Genomic DNA, 14,034 nt, shown 5'->3' with positions numbered 1-14,034 from the left:
TCTCTACATTTCTGTTTATTGAGACAAACTAATTAAAAGGCACAAACATGGGGCGTATGTTTACATGACATTATAACAAACATATACATTAAAAGTGTAGGAATGTGTTCTTTTTGCTACACAGGAAGTTCCTAAGCTTTTATATATACAAAAGTTGTACAATTTGATGTCCTAAGGTACAAAAGTTCATTTATAAAATTATTTTACACTAAATTCAATTATTTTCCCCCATTTTTACTATGTAGTCCAAGCCCCTAGAACCATTTTCACATAATCTGGACATCTGTCTACCCCAGACGTTTGCCTCAGAAATACGAAATGTTGCTTTTACACTGACACGATGGGTATAAACACAAAAACAGCAGACTTCCACCCTCTCAGGCTTGCCAGCATCCCATTTTTAAAAAAATGAAAATATTGATTGCTGTTGGATTGGCATCCTTGCTCTGAGTTTCTCAGAAAGCCTCTCACTTTTCCCCTTCCAATTATTTTTTATACTGTCTTGGCTATAGGGTACGTCTTTAAAAACAAAGATTAAAAAGTGACTGTGACATGATAGCCTAAAAAAATTGCTTCCCTAGATTTTCCATCCTACTTTATGTACAGATAAAATAAAGGATGTATTCTTGGGTATTTTAATGGGACTGTTTGGCAGGGAGGGAGAGGATTTCCCTTCACTGGATAGGTCAGTTAATGGAAAACCTCCACAAATCAATAACTATTTGTTAACACAATTAACTAAAAGTACAAACGATGGTTGTTGCTTCTTCTGCAAATATTTACAAAGTCAAAGAAATCTGCACAACACTTGATTAAAGGGGGAACAAAAAAGGTAAAAAAAATGAAACACAAAATAATAAGATGCACTCTCTTGGCTTGTCCTGAAGGGGCATCCTAACTAGTTAGTGGTTAGAATAAAAACTGTATACCATTTTATAATATAAGACAAAAAAAAAAAAAACTTTCAGCGAACAACACCTGCTCTCTTGTCACATCAGCAGGTTCTGCTTGAGAGTGAGAGCAGACACATGTTCTACCCAGCACTTCCACAGTCTTCAAGCTTAAAGCCATTTTTCCATGTTTCAAAGCTCACTGTATGCTCTCCATAATAAAGAGTCCCAGCTGGATTTCGACTAGAGACCGCATTCACGTAGATTTCAAATCCTATTCTACCAGCAACAGCTGTTCCTTGCCAAACATGAAACAGTTCTCTCTTTTTTTTTTTAATATGCTGACTATTAGGTTATATTCCCTTAGGGTAATATGTCACTTACTATTTACATTTCCAAAATACCAGGTCATAATCCCTATTGTTATTTAGAAGTTAGAATGATAAAAGTTACCATATGCTTTGCATATCAGAGTTGGTATCACTTTTCCCATAGGGAATTCGGCCTGAAATCATCATATTCCCAAAAGGTAAAATGCATAATTACTTAAATGCATTTTTTTTAAAATAGGACCATGAAATGTATTTACTTAAAAAAAAAAACCCGCTACAATACTTTCTCAATCAGAGAGTCACAGAGCTGGCCAGTTAGTGATTCATCTCCACACTGTAGTTGTGGAAATCTCCATATATGGAGCCTTCTAGTGTTTAAAGAGGTTTGTTTTTTTCATTTACAATTTCCTCAGTTATCAATAATGATAACTTTTCAAAAAGGTTTAGAAACTGGGCTCAGTTCTCATCTGATCTTCAAACATCATTGCCAGTTTAAAGGAAAGAAAAAGACCCAGAAATAAGTCAACAGCCAGCCAACCGAAGGATCTGATTATGGTGTTTTTCCCTTTAAACTGGAGCATGATTTTTTTTTGCATCAAATGAATTAGCCTGGTTTCATTACTATGAACTTAAAAAAGGTTAATTGCTCTTAAGAACTTGTTTTCTATTCTTCTTTTTAATACTGCATGAAGTTTTTGCTCTAGATTTTTTTTTTTACCAGGGGGGAGAGGTTGGCAATGCCTGGGGAAGGAAAGGCATGCTTTCCACAGGTCTCATGGCTATATTTAAAGGGCCAGCTAAAGTCATTGGTGTTGGGAGATTCATTGGTGAGGTGATAGTGACTGGATGTGCGATGTTCACTGGAGCAGTGACTGGAGTTGGTAAATTGACAGGTGTGGTGAGTGTTAACGGAGAAGTCATGGACAAAGGGCTGGTTATGGTAACAGGGTGGCCTAAGCTCATTGGGCTGGAGATGTTAACCGCGCTCGAAACATTGGCTGGGCTTCTCATATTCATTGCAGCAGCCACAGTGACTGGGTTGGTGATCGTCCCGGATGCCACCGAGGAGGTTATGTTGAAGGGAGTAGAGAGAGTCACAGGCGTAGGGGCAGCAGTGGACGTTTGGCACAAGTTGGCAGCTTCTAGAAAACAAGAGAAGAGATGACACCAAAGTTGTGGCTTTACAAATGGACAGAGCAGAGAAGATTCTGAAACACCAACGGGACAGTCCTTAGAATAAATTTTGATGCAAGCTTTTTCAATGCCAGTCAGCCTTCTCTTATCTACAAACCCCTTTCCCACTGGACATTTTAGACCTTTCCAACTCTAGCCCATTTTGCTGACAGCTTATGTCACAATAGCAAAAACATACAAATCACAATGCAAGATGTCTATCAGCAATTAAGGGCTTGCAGACAAGTTAATAAGCCTGTGTCTCATGTATTCTGGTAAACTGGCAAACTACTTTTTTTAATAGCAATGAATATATTATGTGTTTTAATAGCTTCTTTCATTATACAATAACAAATATTCTCAAGCAGAATACTCAGAAATGCAATTATTAAACACTAATTCTACAACCTATAATATCTTCAGTCATGCAATTCATCTGTGTTCAAGACATCTGGCAATTTTTAGTAATAAAAAGAGGGGGATTTGTTCATTAAAGCAGCACAGTATTAGCAGAAAGTCCTCTGAAGAGGAATATTATAAGTAGAGAGAGTGTACATACCGAATGGTACGTACTCTATAGCCTTCTCAAAGTTGTACTGACATTCTGTGAAGGTTTTAAAAAGTCATTATTAGGGACCGATACACAAAGCTAATTTTCACTATTACCTGATTATTTCATTTTAAAATAAATTTAACCACAACTCGTGGAATCATTCAATCAGTGTAGTATTTTAGTTATTGTAAAACCCCAGTCAATAAGATGAGTGCATCAAACCCCACCAGTCAGGTAGTTTTCGCCTTAATGATTAAGAATGGATTCCCTGCTGTAACACCAAGGACACTCTGCCACTATTTGAGCTAGAGAGAGAACTGGAAAAGTTAGCTACTTTTATATATCAGCACCACCTGCTGGCTATCAATAGAATACTTGTGTTCCCTTGGAGTTGGAAAAAGAACTTCTGGTATTGGGAAAACCAGTGGCAATTGGGAATCTCAGCTTAAACCAATAAACAGACATAAAAGCCACTCGTGTCAATTTGGGGTACACCAGATCGCATTTACTATGTGGCAACAACATGGTTTTCGCGAGAGGCCTAGGCCGCTGACTCCAGTGCATGTAAGAGAGCCGGACGTATTTACAAAGACCAAGAGAATGCAGGTGGTGCAATGCAAGGGAAGGACCTGGGGTGCTTCTTTTTGTGCCGAGCAATTGTTATGTTCAGTATGGAAACTGCAACCTTGTACCCCAAAATACTTCAAAGTGGGAGAGCTGAAAGTCCAGCCTTATAATACAAGCTATATAAATGTATCTGACCCTACCTTGCTTGACTGAAGTTGGCCTCAGAGTCTGTTGACTTTCTGTAATCAAAATTGGGAGGTGGAGGAAAGGTGTTGCAATTAAGCCATTCAATGATGATACATAATTCTAGTTTTCCCTTTCCCATAACATCATACAGACTGTATTTGAGCATGTGCACGATTAAAAGGTCTCGCTCTAAAATTCTGTCATGGTGTCAGGTGTTTATGTCTGGCGTGATTTAAAAGCTATATTCACAGTCAACTAAATCAAGTTACCAAATTAACCCATTTTCTAAATTGGCTCCATAATGAATGAGCAGCTAGGCAAACATACACACACACAAAACTTTTCAAAATAAACATTAACTGAGCTTAGCAAGTGTGCATGCAACCAAGATCTGACTTGGTTATGTATGCTACGAGACTGATTGTACGAGAAGATCAATGCCGCATAGTTCTTTCAAGCCTGACCTGCAGGTTCTCTCCAATGGTTGTTTCAAATCGAAATTATTTTTTGCTGTCACAATGCCAGAGCAGACTCTTTATTTTTCACTACCAAGTTCTGGGTTGTTATGCATGTGGGAGCCCAACTATATGAGCATATATAAGGGTACTCTATATAGTAACTCAAAACCAGGACGCAAGATTCATTTCACATTACTGTACATGAGAGGGGGAAAGGGTGCGCTGAAAGAATTTTATCTGAAAGCAAGATGGAAAGCAACAGGGTATAATAAGCTTCAAGATGCCAAACATCTTCTTCGTGTGCCAGGAAGCAAAAGCAAGGAAAGCAATCAGATTTGCTGCTTTTGAGCAGTCTGTGCTGCAACTGGTCTCTGCTTTAGCCATTCAGCTCTCCTTTTAGAGGTAAGGCAATTGTTGCATTTTACCGTACAGTTAAGTGGTGTAGCCATCAGGTTGCTGGATTGGACTTGTTCAAGTCACCCACAACGGTTAGTTCACTGGATGACTTTGTACCAGCTCTTATCTCTCAGGCTAATATACCCCACAGGTTGGTGGTTGGAGGAGAGAGCGCTGTATATGCTGCCCTGATCTCCTTGTGAAAAGGTACGATATCCATTCAACAGGTGAGACTGCTGAGCCTTCCACTCCAGAGAATCAGAATCTACCAAAATAATGCCCCTTCTGCTTTCCAATATCCTTTTGCTCTCTTCAAGCACCCTCCATTAGGATTTCTTCAGTGATTTACCTGTCTCTCATTTTCAGAAATTACACAAATGCTTATTCTGCAACCATGCAAAAGAACATTTCTCATATGTGGCTGGGTTTTGATCTATCTTGAGGAATGATAAGACTGCCAATCACCTGCAGGATCCCAGGCTCTCTTCCACCACCAGCATTTTTCTCCTTAAAAAAGATTTTTTTTTTTTGTAGCTCAGGACTGAACTGTGGGATCCTTGATGCTTTTCTGAGCTCTGTTACAGTCTAATATTGATGATGTTACCTAGTTTGGTAATTAAATGTCTGCAAGAAAACAACCAAGCTCAGAGAGCACCAAACCCCCCACTTTTTTTCCTTTTTAAGTTGAAAGTATGGTCCGCTCCTCGGGAGCTTAGTATTCTGTAGGTCAGCTCTACCTCACACTCCAATGCCAGCTTCCCTGAAAATTGCTGTTTTGTGCATGCAGAGTTCTATATAAAAAAGAGACCAAGCTCCTAAAACTCATAATATGCATCAGCAGTAGAATGAAAAAAACACATTTAGAGGAATTAAGATTTATAGGTAATTTGAAAAATGAATGGAAACTCTTATAATTCAGCACGGTGCATCATATGTACTTAAGAAAACTGGATCTGAACTGTAAAAATCCAGGCCAGAGCTCAACAGATGGCTGTGGTCCAGTTACATTCTCAGTTCAAATGTGAAACACAAATAAGCCATAAGAGCAGGGATATATGTCTGTGGGTGCTCTAAAGATTGCCACATGGATGGGATTCATTAACTGATGCTGGATTCAGAAATCTCAACTTTTTTACAAAGCATTCAGGGTAGACTAAGCAAGGAATATATTCAAATCTATTCATGAAAGTTTATTATAGGCTTCTTCAAAACTCTTAAATTTCAAGGGAAGGGGCAAGTTGTGCAGGGAAGAAAAGCCAGGCAGTTCATTCTGAATTCACATTTCCTCATCATATTTAACATAAGCATATTGAGCTCAGTAATCCTTCCATATAACTCCTAAACCAGTATGGTTTAAGACTAGTAAAACAACAAGTCCATCGACTTGTAAAAAAGCAAAAATAAAAACAAGGCACCTAATTCAAAGGGTGGAAAATGCTACAGATCTCTAATCTGCAAAGTAGACATTGGATATATACTACTATGCTTGCTTCGAGATTCGTTGCAATGAAAAGTGGTATCAATTTAAAATAATATAATAAAGATAAATGCTATTTTAAACACTGAATCAGATACCTTTGTAAAAATGGCTATAGCAACAAAAAGTGCTTATTTTATGTAAGCCATCAAAACACATATAACTCTCCCCTTCCCTTGATATGGAGAACAAAAACACACACACGTTCACACACAATTCCATATGAAATTCTAGTTCTTTCAAATTCTAACTGCTATTGAACATCTTGTCTTACTAGTTTCCAGTTAAAAGCAAATGAGTCATAAAAAGGCAACAAAATGCCACAAACAGAAGTCATCAGGGCAAATGGGAACCCTGGCAAATTTTATTTGTAAAAACAAACAATAGTTAAAGTAACTTTATAAAACTGAAAGACAGATGCGACTGCAATTAAGACTGGCATCAAGGTCAAGAATCATGGAGGTTGGATGTCTTCTAGCCAAATTAAAGTATTTTAGAAAAACTAAAATTATCCACCTTATGAAGAATTATAAATTATAAGTGATCAGGCTTTCTCCAAGCTATAGATTTTCCTCTATGGAAGTCTGGAAACCAGTGTGATAAAGTGACCCTATCTGTATCATACTGAAGCACTAATGAAGCTGCTAGGATTTATGTTATGCATAAAACTGATTAAGTAACAAGAAAAGCCAGATCCTCTCAGAAATCATGCCCTCAACTTGAAAATAGGGCCAGCGATCAAAATTTTGACATAAACAACAATGGGCAACCTTCACAACATTTCCTAGCCTGCTTTCATAAAGTAACTGCTTGACATAATCAGGAAGTAAAAATCTATGACAAGCAGGCTGATCACCACAATCACCAGAGATTATCAAGTAGCTCTTACCCCCTGCATATTTACAGAGCATGAATTTACTCCATGTTTCCTGCCTGATATACCAGTCATTTATACATATGAACAACAGTCTGCTGCCATCAATTTTTACCTTTCTTTCTTGCTTTAACTGCTTCTTCCCATAGTCTCAAAGTCTCAACTTGTTTTCCAGGCCAGTTTGTGACATGTTGTTGCTGTGGTTGCTGTTGCTGCTGCTGCTTCTGGTTGTTGCTCTCTTCATTCATACAAGCTGTTCCAGCCACATTATTTTTTAAGAAAGATGAAAAAATACATATGGGTGCAAATTAGAATTTTCTCAATTAGAAAGAAACTTTAAGTTAAAAACCACATTTTACAGACTCTGAATACAGTATTAATTTTTTTCCCATAATAAACAACAAAATAAGTGATTTTGTTAGTTCAGCACAACAACAGTAAACTTTTAGATGCTTGCTTGCCATTCTGCTTTTGGAGTCTTGTTTGCCATCAGAAGAAAATTGTTAAGATATAATCCCTACTGAAGTTTCAACCAAATCTACAAAGTTTAGAGTCTGCCATGACTGAAAGACCTGATAATTAAATGAAGCTACAGAAATGTAATAAAACCTAGAATCTATCTTATTCATTTCAAGCTATAAAGAGCAGGCATTTTAAATATTCTAGTATTGATAGGAGAGAGAGAGTGGGAGTTTTAATCTCTTTGTGTCTTATCTAAATTGTACAATTTTTAAGTCAGAGTAATTTTACCCTCTGCTGAGATATCTTAGTTTCAGCCACACAAGACCATTTTAAGCACATTTAAGGAGAAAAAATTGAATCCCTATCATGAAATCTATTGCTGGTATTCCTAGACAAATGTAGCTTAACCCTTTCAACCCATGAAGAGTTTTAAGATGACTTCTATTAGAAGGAAGACATAGGTAGTCCTTGACTTATGACCACGATTGGGATCAGAATGTCCACTGTTAAGCAAAGTAGTTGTTAAGTGAGATATGCCTTATTTTATTTTATTTTATTTTAGATATATATATATATCATCTGCCATCATCGGGCTTCTGTATTGTGTCCGTCTGTGAGTCAGGTCCCCACAGTTGTTTCAGTTTTAAATTTGGGGCAGCCTATTGCTGTGCCAGAATGGTTTTTTCTTCATCTTGATTGGTTGGGAATCTTGGTCTGTGTTTATTGGTCTTGGAGTTTTCTGTGTTCTGCTTGATTGGTGTTTCTAATATCTTCTGTCTGTTTTGTGGCTCTTTTTGTGTCTTGATTGGCTGGCAGGTATTTGCCTGGCTAGTGGTGTGGCAAACACCTGGACACAAACAGATCCCCCCTGATACCTCCAGCTCAAACACACCCCAACCAGGCACCCAGAGGAAACCTAGCTTCCTAACAAATGATAGCCGTCCATTTACCCGGAGCCAAGCTGCACAAAAGGCCTCCACTAAAGGAACACCATGTTGCCAGCCAAAACAGACAGAAGATATTAGAAACACCAATCAAGCAGAACACAGCAAACTCCAAGACCAATAAACACAGACCAAGATTCCCAACCAATCAGGATGAAGAAAAAACCATTCTGGCACAGCAATAGGCTGCCCCAAATTTAAAACTGAAACGACTGTGGGGACCTGAATCACAGACGGACACAATACAGAAGCCTGATGATGGCAGATGAGATTCTGCCAAAACGTTGCTACAACTTTAAAAGCACAACTACAATGACGTGGGAAAATACCCGAACAAAGCTGAATGCCATACATACATACATATATATATGCACCATAACTGTTAAAGTGAATCACTGCAGTTGTTAAGTGAGTCATGTGGTTATTAATCAAATCCAATCTTATCTACTGATTTTGCTTGTTGGAAACCAGTTGGGAAAATCACATGATCACGAGATGCTGCAACTGTAGTAAATACATGCCAATTGCCAAGCACTGGAATTTAAATCATGGAACTGTAGAGATGATGCAATGGTCATAAATATGAGGACTGGTTGTAAGTTTTTTTCAGTGGCATTGTAATTTTGAATCATTACTAAATGAACAGTTGTAAGTCGAGGACTACCTGTAACTGCTTTCCTTTATGTAAATGTATACTAGAACTACAAAATTTCTCTAATGTGGATTTGCCAAAATGAAGCACGTAGTTCTAAGACACAATGCGTGTGTACACAGAGGACAAGAGGATGTAGTTGTTTCTTCCATAGTGATCACAGTTGTTGCTACAACAAACAAATGGGAAGTAATAGGAAGTTTCCACCATAAAGGCTAATACAATATTTAACATCATTCAACAGAAAATGGAATGCAAACAATCTTTAAAGCAGTGGTTCCCAAACTTTTTCAGTCCACTGCCCCCTTGGTGCTACAAACTCATCCTCAATGCCCCCCACCCAGGGGCAGGATTCAAATTTCTGTGGGCGTGGCCTAATTTGAGGGTGTGGTTTGCTGGTAACGTGACTGGGTGGGTGTGGCTTGCTGGTCACATGACTGGGCGGGCGTGGGAAGCTAGTCACGTGACTGTTGGCATCTCTTGCTGGTCGCGTGACTGGGTGGGCGTGGTTTGGTGACTGGCAAACCAAATACAAGTGGTCCTCACTTAATGGCCTGTTGCTTAGCAAGTGTTCTAATTTATGACTGGCCTTCCCAGAACTACTTGACCTATTTTTCAAGTTTTGACAGCCATGCACACACACATGCCCATACTCCCTTCCAAGCCTGTTGGAGCAGGCCATTGGACTAGATTGCTCTCCTTTCCCAACGCTACATTTGGGGCGAAGCCCCGCCACCCCGAACACGACAGCGGCGGGGGGATGTTTGAAAAGGAGAACAAAGCCACTCTGACTTTTTGCTCACTCTGGCTTTGCTCTCCTTTCCCAACGCTGCATTCGGGGCGAGGCCCCCAGGATCACCCCACTGAGCTCCTTGCACCAGAGCGTGCAAGTCAATGGGGTGATCCTGCGGAGCCTCGCCTCGAACACGGCGGGATTTTTTCTCACCCCTGAATTGTGCCCTGCCGCTCACCTCCAGCACCCCCCTGCCGCCTCCTACCACCCCTCCCCGCCGGCCCCCTTGCCTCTCAGCGCCCCCCTAAGGCATCCCACTGCCCCCCAGGGGGTGGTACCTCCTACTTTGGGAACCACTGCTTTAAAGCAAATACAAGTTATCAATCTTGCAAAAAGCATTTTTGATCGGCATACTAAAACATATCAAATTTAAACCATGGTTACTCACACGCAGGAAGATGTAGATTTTCTTGCTTGAAAAACCCAAATTCTGCAATGTAAATGAAACAGCCCTGTATAATTTATTGTACTGAGTTGGAATAATAGATATTTATATTTTAGATATGGAAAGCCTGAATGAAATTCTTGTCAAGCCACTAAGCTCATCAAATTGATTCAGCCTAACTTACCTTCCCTGGATTGCTGCAGGAACAAAGGTTATTCGGAACAAACCAAGATCTGAAAAACTTAGGAGAGGAAGGGCTAGTCCAAAACCCTTCACACAAACTTTTGATTACATAGATTCCCATGACTAAATATTTAAATACAGTTGCATTTTTCTTAAGCATAAATTTATATTATTTCATCTATGTTTGGGCAACCATGGAAATAGGGCGGAGATATGAGCCAAAAAGTATCCATTTACACAGATGCTTTCATCAAATGTGATCTGCATAAGCATTAAGAAGGGGGTGACACAGCTGGCAGACAAGTCTTGTAGGCAAGACTTAGGCAACAGGTGGCAGATGTCTTTTGACATGTTCTATAACTGGAAAAAAACTAGCACACAAGAAAGAATATTCTATTGTAGGTGGATTCCTGTGCCATAATTGTAGTTGCAGAACAGCTAAAAAAATACATGTTCCTTTAGATACACAGACTATTGTACTGCCTCGTTTTTTTACTGTCTCATTCTATTGCATTCAGCAGCCAGAACTCATTATGATCCACAAAGAAATCTAACTTTCATAGAATTCCTTCCTATACATTATGCAAAATCCTTACACAACCTACAAACTGTTTACAAATATAGCTAGACTTCTGCAAATTTTGAATATAACCTTAATCTACTCTTAGAGGAACCCATGGTAGATGCATTCATAGATCTTCCAGTTTTATTTGCCACCACTGGTGGGCTTGTTATTTTATTTGCTTATACAGGTAGTCCTCAACTTACGACCACAGTTGGGATGGGAACTTTGGTTGCTAATTGATATGGTCATTAAGCAAGTCATTACATGACTGAACCCAAATTTACAACCAAGTGGAGGTTGTTCAGCACATCATGTAGTCCTTAAGCAAATCTGGCTTTTCTGATTGATTTTTGTCAGAAGCCAGATGGGAAGGTTGCAAACTGTGATCACATGACCATAAAACACTGCAACCATCGTAAATATGAGCCAGTTGCCAAGCACTCAAATGGTATTCAGGTGACTGTGCAACAGTCATAACTCAGGGGGCAGGTTGTAAATCACCTTTTTTCTGAGGCTGTTGTAACTTCAAATCATTGCTAAAGAAATGGTTGTAAGTCAAGGACTATCTGTAGTATGATCACATTTGGGCTTCTAGCTTAGGAATTGAAGGAAATTGAAGGCTTCAGAAAGGAACCAAAGTGAATTATTGGGCTGATAAAAGTCTCCAGTAATCTCCAGATTTTCCCTAATTGTACTTTTTACAAATGCTTGACATGACTGGACATTTTTGCTGAAACAGTGGAAGATTTTATCTTCGGTAATAACTGCATCAGGATGAATACATGCTTTTTCCGAGTACTTGTTTAGCTGCCAGTCATAGCATGCCAAAACATAGAGGCAGCAAAGACAGCTGAAACCAATCCTTGCAGATTCCAACACTGCAGTCAAAGTTTTAAACCTGACCATTTTCAGACTGTTTCCAAAAGTTTCCAAAAAACCCCATCTTCGCAGATCTAATATGTAAGATACCAGTCCCATCTTATATGACCTAAATCATCAGGGTTTGTTTGTTTTTTCAACAATTGCATGCCACTACATTGGAGGGCAAAACAAGACATTTTCTTCAAGAAGCTACCACTTACTTTTATTGATGCCTTGTTTACAGGTATTACAATTGATGCTTTGGCTCTGCCCATGTGTCTTTAAGTGGCTGGTAATATATGCTGCACTCAGAAGTTTACCACAGATATTACATGACACTTTTCCTTCGTGGCGCACCATGTGAGTCCGCAGCCTGTCTTTGGTAGCAAAGGCAGCTGTGCAGGTCTATACAGAAAGAAATAGAAGGTCTAAAGCAGAATACTCATTTACTGAACACTAACTTTAATAGTTAACTGTTAAGTGCATGATAAAATACCTTGAATTCCTCACAAGAAATCTTTGCAGAGGAATGTAATGCAATTCAGTTCAAAACTCTGCATTTAATGCACCCCAATAAGTACATGAATATGATATAATTAAACAAATAGGTGTACTGTTCCCACAATAATAATGCCTCTTAGTACATATGACTTTTACAAACAATAAACTAGCAAACCTAAATTTGGACTGTAGTAGTACACAGGAAAGATATTTTTCATAGGTATACAAGGTCAGGAAGAATCATGATTAAGTGCCCATAGCAGAATAAAGTTTTCAGTCTGGAAGTACTGGACTATAACATTACATGAAGTTTACTGAATTAAAATAAATACCAAAATGCTTTAACTCTCACACCGCAAATAATAACTATTATAAATTGATGTATGTAAAGGTGATTTACAAATTGTTAAAAACATTTAAAAGTAAATAACAGTACAAGAAATAAAAAAACAAATATAACAGAAAAAACAAACCCAGATGGGAAAAAGGGAGTGGGACATCAACCGTCCTTACCTAAGGCCTGAATGAAGAGCCACTAGCAATACTATTTAAGCTACTCTTACTATCGTCAATGCACATACAGCCAGGTAAAATTAAACTGACCATGCTAAGAGACAGCAGTATATTTATAGAGGATTAAGTAAACTATGTGTAAGAGCTGAATATTATTCAAGTATAAAAACCTTCATTCCTTAAAGCAAAGACAACTAATCAGGTTGACACAGTGTTTCTATATATCCTAGCAGATCAAGGTAATCTCTCATAACAATCTCCTGATAATGCCTGTGGACCTGATTTTCTTTTCCATTATGCAGTTACATTTAAAAAGGCCAAAAACAGATTGAAAGTCATGAATCACTCTTTCTTTTAAATCAAATCATTTAATGGCCAAAATGAGTCATCAGGAACCAGCTTAGAAACACATTGATAAAACTAAACAGAAGAGGTATAAAAAATTTTTTTTTAAAAAAAATGTACATTATTAGCCCACTTTAAAAAATGCTAGCCTGCCTAAACAAGTGCAGAGTCTGACATTAGAGGCAAAATGACAAGCTGGACAAAGGAAAACTAACAAATCAACAAAGATAGGCAATCTTTTGGTAACCAGAGAGCTCTACTTTTTAAAAGAGAAGCCACAGTGGATCAGGTGACAAAGTAAGATAGGCAGAGCCATGCTATGCCATAAGGCGGCCCTGGATTCATCCTGTTCCCCCAGGTTTAGGAATTTGCTTTTTAAACTCAATATTGGGTTATTTTAAGGCTCATACTAAATATTTCCTTTGTGCATTTTCTTTTACCTTCAAAATTGCTGGAAAGTCCACTAGCCCTCAGGCATTGAAGGGGAAACTTCCAAAGGCCATTGGCTGCCTACCCATGCTGTACATCTGAAAACAATTCTGGCATCCAATCAATAGTTATGAGCCCTTCTTTAGGTCCTAGTAAGACTCCATAACTAAAACAGATTGCCACTATTAAGTCCAAAAGTGTTTGGCTTAATGCAAAATCTTCTAAAAGTATCTGGTAGCAGCCACAGTATGGTATCTAAAATGAAATTTCGTTGAAAGCCTTTATATTTTTCTGAAACTTCTGCTATGGTCATTATTTTTAATTTTACTATATGTGGATTTACATATTATTTTCTAGGGGGTTGTTTTTAACTGGAGGCAATGTTTCTGATTGTTAGTTATTCAGAGACTTTGGGAACAGGCAGCCTATTCTAAAGGTAAAATATATAAAAATAGAACCATGTTCAGGCTTTCACTGGATGGGTTTGAAACCATT

The 14,034-nt window shown here is 38.4% G+C and overlaps 1 protein-coding gene across 6 annotated transcripts in view; it reads right to left on the bottom strand.

Moving 5' to 3' along the window:
• The window catches only part of VEZF1 (vascular endothelial zinc finger 1), a 28,005-nt gene continuing 13,971 nt past the window's right edge, over window positions 1-14,034 (bottom strand). For 2 of the 6 annotated variants that reach the window (XM_026710144.2, XM_026710145.2), the window contains exons 4-9: window positions 11,973-12,156; window positions 10,146-10,187; window positions 7,022-7,159; window positions 3,716-3,754; window positions 2,955-2,999; window positions 1-2,364 (exon numbers count right to left, since the gene is read on the bottom strand). In XM_026710144.2, coding sequence (XP_026565929.1) covers window positions 1,937-2,364; window positions 2,955-2,999; window positions 3,716-3,754; window positions 7,022-7,159; window positions 10,146-10,187; window positions 11,973-12,156 — 876 coding nt within the window. In that variant the 3' untranslated portion in view covers window positions 1-1,936. The remainder of the gene's footprint in view (window positions 2,365-2,954; window positions 3,000-3,715; window positions 3,755-7,021; window positions 7,160-10,145; window positions 10,188-11,972; window positions 12,157-14,034) is intronic. The other 4 variants (XM_026710146.2, XM_087925535.1, XM_026710147.2 and 1 more) reach the window with 2 other exon arrangements.

This window comes from Pseudonaja textilis, chromosome 1, assembly GCF_049901715.1.
Source record: "Pseudonaja textilis isolate UNSWEBS1 chromosome 1, rPseTex1.2, whole genome shotgun sequence".
Classification (NCBI taxonomy): Eukaryota; Metazoa; Chordata; class Lepidosauria; order Squamata; family Elapidae; genus Pseudonaja; species Pseudonaja textilis.
The sequence above is the reverse complement of the archived record's forward strand: the minus strand, read 5'-3'. Positions and strand labels throughout refer to the sequence as shown.